Source organism: Drosophila willistoni (genome assembly GCF_018902025.1).
Source record: "Drosophila willistoni isolate 14030-0811.24 chromosome 2L unlocalized genomic scaffold, UCI_dwil_1.1 Seg168, whole genome shotgun sequence".
Lineage (NCBI taxonomy): Eukaryota > Metazoa > Arthropoda > Insecta > Diptera > Drosophilidae > Drosophila > Drosophila willistoni.
The window spans coordinates 9,150,406-9,166,695 of NW_025814047.1; the positions used below are offsets into that span (position 1 = coordinate 9,150,406).

The 16,290-nt window shown below is 39.2% G+C and overlaps 2 protein-coding genes across 2 annotated transcripts; one reads left to right on the plus strand and one right to left on the minus strand.

Annotated features, from left to right (window-relative positions):
- Positions 1-2,336: 2,336 nt before the first annotated feature.
- On the minus strand, positions 2,337-7,001 carry LOC6652521 (DNA replication factor Cdt1). The gene is made up of 3 exons (XM_002074669.4): positions 6,611-7,001; positions 5,842-6,530; positions 2,337-4,097 (listed from the first exon to the last, which is right to left on the minus strand). Exons 1-3 carry the CDS (start codon positions 6,689-6,691, stop codon positions 2,702-2,704), a joined length of 2,166 nt encoding a protein of 721 aa, XP_002074705.1. The 5' UTR covers positions 6,692-7,001; the 3' UTR covers positions 2,337-2,701.
- A 21-nt stretch (positions 7,002-7,022) lies between these two features.
- LOC6652471 (SRSF protein kinase 3) lies at positions 7,023-13,432 on the plus strand. The gene is made up of 5 exons (XM_023181141.2): positions 7,023-7,148; positions 7,595-7,664; positions 7,902-8,525; positions 10,508-11,452; positions 11,516-13,432. The coding sequence occupies exons 3-5, from the start codon at positions 7,994-7,996 to the stop codon at positions 12,436-12,438; spliced, it is 2,400 nt and encodes a 799-aa protein (XP_023036909.1). The 5' UTR covers positions 7,023-7,148; positions 7,595-7,664; positions 7,902-7,993; the 3' UTR covers positions 12,439-13,432.
- Positions 13,433-16,290: the final 2,858 nt, after the last annotated feature.

The following is a 16,290-nucleotide window of genomic DNA, read 5'->3' on the forward strand; positions in this document are numbered from 1 at the left end:
CCTAGAATAACTGTGTTAACCAACACTAAAATGCAATTTAGCTGATTTTTAAAAATTTTGGGAAAATAATGGCGAAATGAGGGCTATTAAAATTAAAATATGCTATTTACCAAAAATTTTAGTGCGCAGTTTTGGACTTGACAATTTGGGACAAATCTTGTAAAATCTAATTTTTCTAAATTAGATTCCTACTTGCCACGAACCGAGAAAACATTTATTTATTTATTTATTTATACTGTGATTGGGCAGTGATTGTAAATTAAAGCCAATCTTCTTACTAGCTATAGCTACTAACAAATGAACTAATTGATTTTTGTTTAAATCTACTTAAATATTTATTTACAGTAGTTGTTCTTATATATTAATAATTTTATTACCTTTAATATTTACATATAATTCAAGTCATTTTTTGTATCTTTCAAATTTAAGGGGGGGGTTTTATATTTTGTGGTATGTATATGTTGGTTGCTTTTAAAAATTTGATTAGTGCAGTGATATTTTTGTTGGAGGGGTAAGCTATGGTTTCGTAGGGGTTTGGGTGCAGGAATTGTGTTCTTGCTCGATTAAGATCTCTGCATTCTGCGATTATATGGTTAATTGTTAGGGTGGTGTTACAAGAATGGCACATTGGTATGGGGTCTCTGTTTAGTATGTAACTATGTGTGAGTGCCGAGTGTCCCAGGCGAATTCTTGCAAATTTTATAAGGTCTACTCTATTATTAACTGAGGAGTATTCGCTTATTGAGAGTTTTGTGGAGTTGGCTCTTCTATAGTGTGGGGAGGATTGTTGCCATAGCTCGTCCCTGTACTGTTTGAAGAGTTTTGTTAGGAGTTTTTGTGTGTCTTTTGTATTGTAGTTGTTCTTAAATGTCAAGCGGTAGAGAAGAGCTTGGCGTGCTGCTCTGTCCGCTGTTTCATTTCCCGCTATGTTGATGTGTCCTGGTACCCATATTAGTATTAATTTTGGATATTTGTAGGATATGATGTCTCGAATTGTGGAACAGTAGTAGTTGTGGTTGTTGATGTTTTCGATCGACTTTAGAGCTGAGAGTGAGTCTGTGCAGATTGCATGATGTCGGTTTGATTGTTTTGCCAGTAAGCATGCGTCTAAAATAGCTGAGATTTCAGCAGTGAAGATGGAGCTGTGGTTGGGTAATTGGGAATATTTTATGATTTCCGTTTCGGTGGTTATGCTGTAAGAGGAACCAGAGTCTGACTTAGAACCGTCAGTATATATGAACTTGAATTCTTTCATTACGTCTTTTAGTTCAATGAATTTTTTCTGGAATACTGATGGGTGTGTGTTTGGTTTAGTAGTTTTATGTAAAGACATGTTTAATGCATTAGGGTTAAACAACCAAGGGGGGAATCTGAGTTTCCTAGATGGGATCGGGTGGACATTTATACTATGTAGTGAACAAATGTTTAAAATCCTATGTAGTAAGGAGGGTACTTTAGGTTTGGTTTTTGAGATTTTGATTTTTTGTAAGATGGGGTAAATTGGTGAGTTTGACGCCTTTGCTATTAAAGTGAATGTTTTTGCTGTCATGAATTGAGTTCTTATTTCGATTGGCATCAATTCTGCTTCGTATAGTAGATTTTTAATGGGGGAAGTTCGATACGCTCCTAAGGCGAATCTTAGTGCAGCGTGATAACAAGTTTTGAGTCTGACCAGAATTGATGGAGGGCTGTTTCCGTAGAAGGGTAGGCAATAATCTATCTTTGACATAAGTGCTTTGAACGTGAGAATTAGGGTTTTGGTGTCACAATTGTATAACATAAATAAGGCTATCTAATATATTATACAAAATAATATTCTCTAATCCATCATATACACGATGGATCTATTTGGAAAAAAAATTGTCAGAATTGAGATTCGAATGCATTCGAATCATAGCAACTCATTGTCTCACTTTCTAACTCATTCAATTCGTTTTGTTTCGTTTGAATGTTGTGCGACTGATTTTTACGTAGCACACTCATTTACTTGAAATTGATTTTCAAAGTCATTCAATTCATTCATTTGGATTTGAATGTTGTTAACTCGAATTGATTTTTCTATCATTCGTGCAGCTCTCTAATCTTTACCATATATGCTTTTGCATTTTGAAAATTTGACTGGCAAAATATTTCAATTAATATTGAAAATTATTTAACCCAATTATTTGCCCGCTGAAGATTGTAATTCCTTTGGTTTTTTACTCAAATAAATATTCATATTCTTGCATTTTCTCAAAAACCAAACTAAAACAAATATTATTTATAAGTTTTCCTGAAAGATCTTTCGCTTATAATCAAAAGTAATGGTATGGGTTTTGAAATAAATTTTCTTGAAGTTTCCAGCCAAAAAAAAATTAACATTTATTTATTTCAACGTTTTACAAAAAATAATGACAATAATCTTAAGTGATATATAAACTAATGTATTGTGTATAAAGACTTGATGTCGATTAAATAATCATAATATGAAAGAATTGTGTAAATGTGATGAAACAAATCGATGATGATGTCAAATATTATAGTATTATATGTCAAAATAACAAGATATATTATGTATTGTGTATATTGCTAAGATAAAGTTTTCCTTATTATAAGTATATGATTATATTTAGCTGGATGTAGCCACAGGGTCTGGGATATTAGCCGTAATTATGTCTTCTCTTCTGGTCCCGGGGTTTTTTTTGGTTTTTGGTTTTTTGTTTTATTTACTTTTCTCATTTGCCATTGTCTCTAGTTTTTCAATTATTTTGTTCATGTCCATGTCTTTGGCAATCTTAAGATACATGGTCCTTCTAACCTCGAGGAAAGATAGCCATTGGGGCAACTCCTTGGCCAGCAGCTTAAGATGCGCCTCAATATCCTGCGGTGTTAAACTTGTCCGGTAGCTATTTTGAATCTTTTCGATAACGAACTCAAGAGTGCGAGTGCTTCTGGGGGGTTTGGTGATGAATGCATGGTGCAAGTGACGCGCCAGTTCCGGCAGTCGCGTATATTTGGTGGCCTCCTGATCCTGTGATGGACGTCGTGTCATCGCATCTAAAGCTTTGGCTGCCTGTTTGGCTCGTATTTTCTCTATAAGAGATTTGGGCAGACCCTTTAGAAGATTGGGAGTTGCATCAGATGGGGCCGAACACTCTTTTACTGTGGGCGTGGCTGTGCTAGTCTCCTGTATTGCAGTTGATGATGTGGCACTTAAGGTTTTCGAAGTCGCGGTGGCAACCTCCGCTTCTGCCCGGTCCTTTTGCAATTTAGCCTCATACCGATCCATGGCCCGTTCCATAGGCGTTGCACAATTAAAGAGATTTCGAGCCGTGGATAGTATATCTTTGGCTGAAGAGTACTTCTCCACATTTGGCGGTTGAGGCAGTGCACCCAGTTCGACCTCTGGGCAGCTCTCCAAATCGAACTGCGGATGCCAGCGTGTCAAGGCCTTGTCAATAACAATAGGTGGGTCTAAGGATTGGACAAAACTCTTATGTGTTTCCATGACACGCCCGAGGAGCAACTGGTGGAAACGTTGAATGCGAGCCGTCATGACATGTGGATTCATAGACGTCGACTGGGCCGACGCGAGCACATCGTCCTCGTCGATCTTATTCATTCGCTGCTGTTCCGGCAACTGCTCAACATTCGGACTGATGACCAGTTGAAAATAATCAGTCTTCGACACCGATCCAAAGTTTCGCATCTTCATCTGGCTAAAGATGTAAGCGTCCGGATAAACGTGCTTGATTTGGGCCAAGTGCGATTCGGTAAAATTTTTGCGCAACATTCGCTGCACGGCTGGCTTCAGCTTCTTAAAGGTGATACATTCCTTGCGGTTGTGGAACATGGCCACCACCGAGTCTAGGCCCTTGAAAATATCTAGCAAATGCCGATACTTGAATGGCAATGGCAGTTGTCCCGCCTTGCTGGTCTCCACAAGGCTGGCAAAGCGTTTATAAGCCGGCGGCTCCACCAATTTGACAGGTGAACCATTCTTGGCCGGACTGAAGAGCAAACGCTTCGATACATCCGTGTGACGTGGCGACATAAGTTCATTTTTGCCAGGTGTGGGTGGTGGCAGTTTTGTGGGTGTTTTGAATTGTTTGAGGGGGCTGCAATGAAAATATAATAAAAATGCTTGTTAAAGAAAATTGATCAAATGATCATTCAAGAGAATGCAAATTTAATTGGCTAAAACAGAACACAACCTATATTTCACATGCAAATTGTGTATCTAAAGGATAATGTTACAAAATAGGGATTTTTTCGACTATTACAAACTTTAGCTAAAACTAAACCTTTGAGAAACATTTAGAAGACTATGTAAATATTGATAAAACTACAAAATAATAAGCACTTAATTGTTAAATGAAACATTTATGGAATGCTTGTGGGCTAAAAAATGACAATGACTAGTTTAAGTACTTAGGCTCATTTCCCGCCTACCGTATAATTCTTCAAACAGACTCAATCTAGAATATGTTCGAAATTTCATGAATAATATCCATCCTCATTTTCTATTACACTGTGATAGTCGAAAGGATTTGTAGACTGTCCAGTTCTGTGAAACTTTGTTGGAAAACCTTCATTATTTTCACCTTCCACAAAAAATTGTATAATTTTTGATGCAGTTAGATTCACAATTCGATTGTTTTAGGTTATTTTGAGTACTAAATAAGTAGATTTGTTTAAGATCTCTGCTTAACTGATCTGAAATATAATTCAAGTCTACAATTTGAAGCTCTTTAGGCATTTCTAAAATGATAATTTGAAATAAATTAACAACCTAATATTGTAATGGCTCGTGTTTAAAATCTTGATATGCTTCGAAATTGAAATGATTTATGTATACTTCAAACTCATTTAATTTAAATGGATAGTTAGTTGAATAAGGGAAAGCAATTGCATGCCAAGTATGAGTCATGTTATTAATTTTAAAACTTATCAAAACTGTTTAATTTAAGAGATGGTTGAAGAGAACTGAAATTTTAATGTGCTGGTATGAGTCAATAGTGCAATTTTTTTGTTAATGCATAAAGTCTTTTCATGATCCTAGTTAAACTACTTTATAGGTTTTTCACTCTCGACCATAAGAAGGATAATGCAAAGTGAGAATGACTATTGCTAGTTGTAGATATAAATGGATGTAGATGGTAAAAATCTTTTTGTTTCGGATATATTCTTTTTCTTCATATGTGTTTATAATTTCTTTTCAAAAAGAAAAGTTACAAAGCATCATTCCAACAGGAACCTCTAATATGCAGGAATTTGTGTTCATGGTTGTGAGATAAGGATAACAACCCCAGACAAAGAAGAAACCGTTACAAAGTCATTTCCACTACCTGAGTTTCACACATTCCAATGCAAGGGATCAATTGGAAAAATCAACCCCCGAAATGCAAGGGAATGGAATAGACAGCAGGGAAGGTCAGGCATAAGAGAAAACTCTATGCGAAGGGTAAACATTGCGCTACATCACACACACACATACAGACGACGATACACATATGAAAACCTCTATTTAAGAAGCAATGCAACATAAATTCAAGTACATGTAAATTTTTCATAAAACGTCACGAACAACAAGTACAACAAGCAGAAGAATCGCAAGTTGGTTCGTTTGGTGAAAATGCGGCATCAGCAATTGGACGCTTGAATAATAACCGAGGCGAGGCGACCCACCATACTCAGTCTCGGACGACCTCGATATATATATATATATATATATATATGTATATACATATATGTATGTATAAAATAAAATGATGTTACCCGGTTTTTTTGCTAGCTCTACTCTATGTTTCTGTTTACGAGAATTCTAGGCCAAGAATAGGGTATGAAGTTTTGTTGTCTCACCTTGTGAGCACCTCCAGCTCAATGGTATCGAACTCCTTCAGCTGTACTCCCATTTGCGATGCCTTTGAGGGGGATGGACCGGCCTCACGAAGACGTCGATTGCGCTCCTCTTGTTCCTTTCGTTGCTTCTCTAGGGCAGCTTTACGAGCCAACACAGCCTTTAACTCCTGCAGCTTGGCACTGCGGCTGATCTTGGTCTTGACCTCATCAAATGTCAGTTGACGCTTGAGATCATTGCCAGGCGCCACTTTGATGGGCGAGGCATCCTTTAGGATTTGTTTGGTTGGCGTTCGCATTCCTCGCTGAACATTATCGGCATTTTGCTTGCACACGAATGCCAAATTAGTTTTGGGTGTCTGTTCATTAGTTTTTTGGGAATAAACTGATATATCCTCTTCATCGATCTTGCTGGGAGTGGGCGGTTGCTTGCGAGGTGAGAGATTTCCCTTTCGGATGAACTGTACCAGTTTGGGCTGTTTAATGTGTGACTCAATCTTGCTAATGGGTTTCTTTTTGCTCGCCGAGTCTTGAGGAGTAGAGGCAATAAGTTTGACTTGGCGACCAGAACGGGTGCGTATACCATTGGCCATCGCCTTGAGACTATCAATATCAGCATCTTGGCCTGTGGGAGTTGATGATACTCCAGATATATTTTGGGGGGCAGCGATTTCAGCGGGTTCCGCCAGACGCTGGAAAAAGAGGCACGCATGAGCAAAATGGCCGCAGGATAAGCCGCACATACACAAGCACACACACAGGCTTCACTTACCCTATTCTTAATTGTGGTGGCATCATCAACGGCTGCCCGTTTGCGATTACTAAAGAATGCAGCTACCGATGGCTGAGCCATTTTTAATTATTTATTTGTTATGCAAAGTAATTGATAGCAATGGTAAATTATGTGCTTATTGCTTATGCGAAAATATCACTATGACCAAGTACGAATTTTATCTAAATTATCTGTCCGAGACGTGCCACACTAATGATCAAATTTCAACTGGCCACGATTTTACTTTGCTCCCAGAAATTTTCCCTCCAAAATGAATGTAACGCGCCAAAACATACCAGTGATGGAAATCACAAAATTGGTCGATTTGGAACAGCTGTTATCTATGCGTTGCGAAACACTGCTTGTCATTATAGGGTTGCAATTAACATAGGCTGGCTGAAACTTAACAGGGCTCTGCAAACATTTTGGGCGAGAGTAAATTTGCACGTTTTGTTGTTGGCTGCATTTTCAAGCGTTTCCCTGCGAAATGCGCAACGTTACTGTTTAACGATTAACATGTTAAACCACTATAAGCCATGTGAGTACTGTGTTGATTGGAAAATAGAAATTCAGGCCAATATCTAAACACTGCGTATGAAAGTAAAGTCGAGATGAAAACTAACGCAGTGGGTGCGAAAGAGTTCGCATTCGCTACCACTTGTGCGAAAGAAACAGAGCTAGTGACAGTTTCCGATAGTCGATAGGCTGATGTCATCGATAGCAGCAAAATATTCTATTGTAAAATATTGTCATCTCGTTCTCACTTGCTTTTTATTTAAAAAACAGTTCCAAAAACAGGCGTAGTGTAATTTTTACTCGGTAGCACAGTTACAGGAATAGTAGCACAGTTCTATCTACGGAACGCGAAAATAGAGCAAAACAAACAAACAAAACGACAAGTGATATTAGCAATAGTTGGTCGCGCATTCGAATTGTGGACGTACATAGTTAACATTGATGCTAATTTACAATTTGGTTTCACAGAAACAGTTGCGGAAAAGCAGCAGCAATCTTTTTGGGAACAACTGTAAGCTAGCAAATCCCGTCTCCTGAGGTAAGTAGCAATAGAAAGCCCCTGCACTTCCCTCAATACCATTTGGCAAGGCGTGCGCATACACCTAAATGTACAAATACACGCAAATTCACATATATATGTAAATGAATGTATGTGTATGGGTATGTATTTGTAAAACTTTGTACATTGCCTTATTGAGATTTGTGCACGTTGTTTTTCTCTATTCCCCCCACTGCCACAACCACCTCAACCATCATGATATCTCTTGCGCTATAGAACAGCTGTTACACCAAGAGAAGAACAGTTAGGCGAGTGACAGCGACGACACCAAAAGCAACAGCAATTCCAACAAGAACAACAACAACAAAATGAACTCAAAAGCTGACGTCAACCGACGCGTTTTGGCCATTCAAGCGAAGAAGAAACGTCATAAGAACAACAAGAAAAGAGGAAAGCAACAAAATGGAAATGGATCAAATCCCTTGCAGGAACATCAACCGCAATCCCAGTCCCAGTCCCAAAATGTGCCAGCAGCGACGGAAAATTCTAATAATAGCCAGCTACAAAGTGAATTGCTTTTAGACTCGAACGTTGTCAAGGCGTCATCCTTAAACAATGCCACCGCATCCACCTCAAGCGGAGAATCGGGCAATACACCAGACACTCTCAATCATTATCAATATCAGCCGCCGTCAGCTGCAGCAGCGGCAGTAGCCGCCCAGTCCAAGTCAAACTCGAATTCGAATAAAAATCAGATCATGCACAATCAACAGCCACCGCGCAGCTCTTCCAATGATTCGGATGAATCTGAAATGAATAGCGAGAATGAGGAGCAGGAGCTTAAAGAGGACTATTGCAAGGGCGGTTATCATCCGGTTAACATTGGCGACCTGTTTCAGGGTAAGATATACAGCGCGATATCACCTGTTTGCACCTCACCCCATTCATTAACCATAGAAATATTAAATTTTTGTTTGTTTATTTCGCTCGTTCATTGGTAACCGAACCCGAAACGCAATCCACCCACCGAAGGTAGCCATATTGGCATTTCCAACCCCCGTCCATATCATCCTCCCACCGAACACAACAACAACAGGTTGTCCATGGTTGACAAAGTGGAAGCTTACAAACGCCCCCCTTCACACATCCATCCTATAGATACAAAATCGAAAATACGACGTATATATATAAATAAATATACACATTTGTGTGTGTGTGCAGTTCGCTTAACGCAAGGGTTGCTTTTGGGTGGTTTGACTGTCACCTTTTCGTTCTTTTTTTTCGGCCAGCTTCTACCCTCAATGGGAGCTGCCGCTTTAAGCTTTCTCTTGCTAAATTTATGAAGCATTCTCTGTTTCAATATTGCACAGCTTGTCCAAACATCAATGTGCCACCATGTAGCAGTCAGTCAGCTGCTTTTCCAGGTTTTCACAATAAAAGAAAATTCAAGCCTCGGCCTTATGTAGAATTTGCGTTTGATGCGATAAGAATTCTTGATAACGTCGTCTGACGCACTGCAAATCGTTTGGATCTCTATTTTGTTTTTCTATTAAATGTATATAGAATTGCTTATATGTATATACATACATGCCTTCGGGATGATGCATATTTTTGTGACATGTTTGAGTACCTAATGAAACGTTAGATAAGACCATGAGTGCTTTTGGAAAAATGTCAACTTTTCAGTAAGGAAAATAATGACTTTTCACAGCTTTCAAATTCGCACTATTTGCTTTTGTTTGAGGATACTTTCTTCTTTAAATTTCTTTTCGATTTATCAGTTTTAATCTTATCGAGTTAATTCAATAATTGATATTTAAAGTACCCTTCACTTTAAGTTTGCCATGTTTTCGCAATAAATGGGCAGATTTTTTAGCTAAGGAATTATCACAAATTGATTGGTCTAGTCGATTAATCCACAATTCCCGATGTATAATTTGGTTATACAGTAAACACTCGAACATTAAAACGGATTTCAATTTAATTCCATAAAAGAAGATCCAAACTATTAAAATAATCCCTATCTCTGCAACTTTTCCATGTAAATTTGGTCAAGTTAGTTGAAATCAACAAATCCCAAGTTGATAGTTGAATACAGTTGGTATTATGGTAAATCCAAACCATGAAGGTTTTACAGACTTTTGCTTGCCTTTATTACTCTTGCCCTTTTTTAAAATTTGTATAACTTTCCTATTAAAATTTCTTCTTCAACCCAGACAAAAGTGTAAATATGTAAATGCAATAATTTCTAAATAATATAGATAAATTAATAGTTCCGCTTTTTTCATTTTCCATTTTCTTTTGTAAAATCGAAAGGATTAATTCAGTGCAGTTATTTATAAATCTATTTGTTCTTGAAAAATTTACTCATTTTAAGTATAATTTATAAGTATCTGTCGTTTATTAAGAAAGTTGCGTCAAGTTTTAAGCACAGATTGTCCGCATATACAGTGAAAACTCTAGGCTGACCATCGCCAAAAGCAACACAATAGCAATAAGAGTACGAAATGATGATCTCAAAGAAATTCTCCACAATGATGGTGTCTGAAGTGTGGATTGACTGTAAAAATGTAACAATACATGCGTACATGCTTCACTCGTTGCAAGTAAATGCTGTGGCCGACCCCAATGGTGGTCAGTAAGCGCTGCATTTAATTAAATTGCCGACAACGATGACAAGTGAACAGATTTGCTCGCCTCTTGCTACGGTCTGGTCATTCAGTGTCGTTTAAAGCGATTAAAATGGATTTATTGCCGTCAAAGGCTAACATTTGTGATTTCATTTTTCTGAGTGGTTCGTTTGGTGCACTTTTTGAACTTTTGAACCGTTTGTGAACAACCTTTGATTTCATTTATGTGATTTTGTTTTCTCTTTTGGGCAGGACGATACCATGTTATCCGGAAATTGGGTTGGGGCCATTTTTCTACCGTGTGGCTTTGCTGGGATTTGCAAGAGAAGAGCTATGTGGCCATTAAGATTGTGAAATCGGCTCCACATTTCGCTGAGACAGCTAAGGATGAAATCAAGATACTTAGAACGGTGCGTGAAACGGATCCGTCGAATCCACGTCGACAGAAAACCGTCCAAATGTTGGATGACTTCAAAATTACGGGTGTGAATGGGACACACATTTGCATGGTATTCGAGGTGCTCGGTGATAATCTTCTGAAGCTTATACGCAAATCAAACTATCGTGGCATTCCATTGGAGAATGTGAAGGCGATAACCCGTCAAATTTTGGAGGGCTTGGATTATTTGCATAGCTGCTGTAAGATTATCCATACGGATATTAAGCCGGAGAACGTCTTGCTCTGTGTGGATGAGCCCCATGTGCGCTCTTTGGCAACAGAGGCCACCCAATTGTATTGCATGAACTCCAAGATGTATCCCTCGCTGGTTAGTCGGGCGCCCAAGGAATATCGAGAACCTCCCATTACTGGCAAGATGAGTAAGAACAGGAAGAAGAAATTAAAGAAAAAGGCCAAGAAACGCATGGAGTTATTTAAGAAGCAGCGAGATTATTTGGAACAGTCTGGCCAGCCAGCACCTGGAGAAGAAAGTATTGAGCAATCGGAATCTATGGGTAATCATAGTGCAGTGCAGAATGGTGATGCTGAGGTCACCGACGGTGAAGGCGATGTGGATCCGGCGGAGCTAGAAGTTAGTGTGAAAAAAGAGACGAAGTCAGAACCGAATGAGTCCAATGGGGATGGTGATGTTGGCGTTCATACTGCAGCTGCTGGGCAGGATGCAGTTAAGCTAGAACCCAGCCAGCCCATGGAAAACAATGACAAGTCTAAAAAGAAGAAAAAGAAGAAGAACAAACGTAAGTAGTGGCGCGATTCACAAACAGGTCAATCCTAATCTTTTCTTTTATCGTCTTCCTTAGCTAAATCAAACCAGCAGCAACAGCAATCTCAACATCCCCAACAGCTGGAAAATTCGACTAGTAGCGGCGACAGCAATCCATTGAAAACATCCTCAAATCAAGCTCAGACGAATGGCAGTAGCACCAACTCCAACTCCACTAGCACATTGAAAGGACAATCAAATGGCTCGTCCTCAAAGAAGGCTTCACGAGCGCCCAAGCAGGAGCAACAGCAGCAGCAACAACATCGATTGAATAACAACAACTTTAATTCGAAAACGAATTCAAACTCAAACTCGAATAGCAATTCGAAAATCTCAAGCATCTCCTCGTCGGCGACGACAACAACAAATGGACCATATTCAGAGCCCATACTGCCACCGCCACCTCCTCCTCCGCTGGCCAAGCACCGGCCCAAACGCGATCCGGCTCTGGAGGAGTGCAATGATGTTTATGTGAAGATTGCCGACTTGGGCAACGCCTGCTGGGTGGACAGGCATTTCACTGAGGACATTCAGACCCGACAATATCGATCGCTGGAAGTTATTTTGGGGGCCGGATATGATACATCCGCCGATATATGGAGCACTGCCTGCATGGTGTTTGAGCTGGCGACCGGCGATTATCTATTCGAGCCGCATTCGGGTGATACTTACTCGAGGGATGAGGATCATATAGCCCATATCATAGAGCTCTTGGGTCCCATACCCCGTCACATTGTGTTCCGTGGCACTTATGCCCAGCAGACTTTTAACAGAAATGGTGAACTGCGTAATATAACAGGCTTGAAGCCCTGGGGTCTTATGGATGTCCTGGTAGAGAAGTATGAGTGGTCGGATCCCGAAGCGGAGGCGTTTGCGGCCTTCTTGAAACCCATGCTTGAATTCGATCCGGCCAAGCGGGCTACCGCCGCGGAATGTCTAGAGCATCCGTGGCTTAGATAAGATACGATGCAACCTGGTTGTTGGCTGCGGGCCAGTAAGCCAGCAGAAGTACACGTAGGAGCAACGGAAGCATCAGCAAAATCAGCAGGAGCAGCAGCCTATGTTCAGTCATCTGCATCTGTGGCCACTTTGGCCTCCATTTCATCAATCGCATCAACTTCGGCAGCGGCTATGGCAGCGCTGCGATCTCGTCCCTATATAGAGGCACCATTTGTAGCCACTGCTTCGGCGCCGCCCACACCCCAGCCACATTTAGTTCAGAGTTCAGGTTCCACGACTCGCACCGCCCCAGCCACGCCCACGCAACGTCGCACTGTTAATCCCATAGACGATGATTTTGGTTTAGCCATGGCCGCTTCGTCGCTTCATTCAGCAGATCCAGAGCAAGTAGCAGCTGCCACATCATCATCTTCACATGTCAAACCCAAGTCTCAGCGTTTATTTTGGCGCAAAGCTTTGCGGCGCGTTTTTCAGCGTCGGAAGTGACGCCAGCTGCGACGTCGACGGCAAGACTTGCCCCGTTGGCGTCCCACTCGTCGCTGCCGGAGACGCCAACTAGCCGAACGAGTGCGCCGGATCTGCGCGTGCTGCACCTACGGCCAGGTGCTGATTCGGGCGGCACGCGTTGCTCTGCTTAGTTGCATCCGTTGGCGTACGCGTGGTCACATTCAAAACAATAACTTTTATTTTAGTAATCACTAGGGTGTCCAAACCTGTCTCTGCTTGTCGCTCCTGCTGCTCCTGCTCCAGCTCCACGTCTCCCCCATTGCAACAGTGCGACCTTCCCGTTCCCTATCCGAAATGAAATCCTTAAACTTAATCAGCGATATCGAGATATTTTTGGTTTACGTAGATCTTAATAATTATTAATTGAAGGCACTTAATTTATTTCCACTGTGTTTTACACCGATTAGACAATTTTCCGTTGCTACTACTACATATGAAATTATATGATGAATCGTATTACCACCTAAATATACATATAACTAAATGACCCATATAGTGTTTATAAATAACTAATCCTGTACATAGAGGGCAAGCGAAATGTCTGCTTCTGTGGTATGGGCTTTCGTTTTAGTTGTAAATCCCTCCGCTCTGCTCCCCCCATGCTGTCTTCTCCACCCATGACCCCAACATCTGAAACATTTCAATTAAATTTACGGAAACAAAGTAAAAATAAAAGAATCGGCTGCCTAGATTTGTTATTGTATATTTAGCCAAGAGGCGAGATCCGCAATTAATTAAACATATAAATTATATACATAAATAATTATAGCATATAGTTAACTAACTATTGTAGTTCATTTCATGTGAGATCCAACAATTGAACCATTTTTTTTTGTCGAAATGTGTATTTATTTAGTTTTTTTTTTATGTGAAGTGTAAATGAAAAATATATGCACATATATCTTGAGCTGAACAAAACAATAATGAAGACGAAAAATAGACAAGAAGATGATAATGGAGAGAAGTGGTAGTTAAAGTTAGTTTATTCTCCAACACAATTAAATAATTGACTTAAATAAGCAAACACAAAAGCACTAAGAACAGCAACAAAAATAAAGAATTTTAAAAATTAAGCCCCTAAAATAGAAACAAGAGGGGAAAGAAAAAAAAAAAATAAAAAGAGAAAACGCTAAATAATGCAATATTCTTCATGATTACCAATTAGAGCAAAATAATTACAAAAAAAAAACACAAGAAAAGATTCTAAAAGTTATAGAAATTAGTGGAAATGCATAAACACACTCATTCACTTACACTCACACACACACAGACACACACTTACACACTCCTATTAAGGAAATATATCTTAAAAGTTAATACCAATATAACAATACATTATAAAGGCCACTTTTAAGTTAAGGCTACATTTGATCGAAGTAGATTTGTTCGATGTGTGGCGCCGGATTATCAGAAATGCAGAAATGTTAATTGCCCATGGAGAACGAAGGTAGACAAAACAGTTTGGAACCGTCTAAATTGAAGAATATATATATATAGGTATATTATTATTGGATAAGTGGCCTTATTATTCGGTTCTCTGCACTACACAGACACATACACACCCACACACAGTACACTACCCAAATTTATAGCTACGTAAACGATAATGGCAACAGCTTCAACTCGAAATTGTTCACACAAGAAAAACACAAAACCAATCCGACGAAATTAAACACTATAGTATGACTAAAGCAAATATCAAGAGTAACAACTAGAAAAAGAAACAAGAAGCTAAAGCGAAAGCAAAAAGTTGAACAAGAAATATATATATGTATGTTTAGTAGTAAACCCGAAACAAATTAACTACAACTTAATCATAATTAAAGCTAAAAGATTCCGCCAGCCTTCGGCCCTGTCGAAGTGGAAGCTGTCACGCCCCTTCTTTCGTGTCCTCCCCCCCTCGCTCTCTAAATGTATACATACATATGAAGTATGCTCTTTGAAATTAGATTCAATATAAATGATATACCCCATAAAACGGAACAGAATCCATAAGCTTTAACTTGTGTGCATGAAGAGATGCATAAGATCAAGGTTCATTAAACAGCTGGCAATGCAATGCAAACTCCATTAACTATCCTAAATCTGTATCCTGTATCCCATAACCTGTATCCTCTCACTTTCGCTTTCAAAGAGTATAATTATGAATTATACTGATACATAATTTATTGATGTAGTTATAAATAAAAACAACAAAAATATATAAAATAAAATACAACAAAAGAAAAGTAAAATGAAAAGAAAAGCAAATTACACAAATTGGAAAACAAATTGACAACCGAATGCATATTTCTTTATTTGGATTTCATGTTTGGGAGATTGCTGGGTGGTTGGTTCGGGGGCGAGTGGGGATTTTCCATTCATTGTCTGTAGAATTTATTGCTGTGATATAAAAATCACAAAAGGCAGTCAAGCTGAAATTGAAAATGGACAGAAAAGGACATTTGAGCTGTGTGACCTTCGACCACTGTGTACAATAAGTACATGCTTACCTTTTGGCAACGTGTCACGTTTGTTTGCCCAAAGCTAAAGCTGCAAAATTGAATTTTATTTAGCCTGGCCGGAGGAGTGATGCTTCCCCATGTCAATGATGTATGTTTGTCTGTGCTTATGTGAGAATTGTGTGGATGGACTTCCAGTATCTGCCGTTTCTCTATTGGACAAGTGCAATTCCCTTACCGAAATCAACTCGGAACAAAAACTTTTCCTTCGCTGCAATCGAGAAAAAGTTAAGGCGATGTTTACCTTTTGGCCAAGCGTAGCCAATCCCCACAGAGAAGACTCCCTGACACAAGTGCAGACATCTGGCCAAAGACCATGGATCTGTTGGTTGTTTGCTCAAAGTTAGCAAAAGTATGCAAAGCTTATAGCCAAAGTAAGAATGTAAACGAAATGGAATTAGTGGGAACACATATACATACATACATATGTATATACACCTCTGTTTGTACATATATACAGAGAATGGAATCATTCTCTTATTTTCACGTTTTATCTTATTGTTAGTGGCTGCATTACGATGAGGTCCAACTGTGGACAAGATTAATTAAATGATAAAGTTGTCCCGTCGACTTTGGTACACTCTGCATAATTTTCATCAAGTCCATAAAGCGATATTAGCACATTTGTGAACTAAAATCAGTATTTAGGTCAGCGACTAACTCTGTCATCTTTAATGCTTCTAATAAAAAAATTTTTATCCGTAAACCATCCACCTTTTTTTTATCCTCCACAATGGGAATCATTTAGGAGATTTCTTTGATATGTACATACATACATATGTTTGCGACATTCCAAAAGAGGTATCCGAATATCTAAACAGATGCGAATCAAACTATTCCGTAT

Coding starts and splice junctions, on each gene's coding strand:
- LOC6652521 (XM_002074669.4), bottom strand. CDS start 6,691: ATGGCTCAGCCATCGGTAGCTGCATTCTTTAGTAATCGCAAACGGGCA. Junction 6,531..6,610: donor CCACCACAATTAAGAATAGG/GTAAGTGAAGCC, acceptor CTCTTTTTCCAG/CGTCTGGCGGAACCCGCTGA. Junction 4,098..5,841: donor GAGCTGGAGGTGCTCACAAG/GTGAGACAACAA, acceptor TTTTCATTGCAG/CCCCCTCAAACAATTCAAAA.
- LOC6652471 (XM_023181141.2), top strand. CDS start 7,994: ATGAACTCAAAAGCTGACGTCAACCGACGCGTTTTGGCCATTCAAGCG. Junction 8,526..10,507: donor CATTGGCGACCTGTTTCAGG/GTAAGATATACA, acceptor TCTTTTGGGCAG/GACGATACCATGTTATCCGG. Junction 11,453..11,515: donor GAAAAAGAAGAAGAACAAAC/GTAAGTAGTGGC, acceptor CGTCTTCCTTAG/CTAAATCAAACCAGCAGCAA.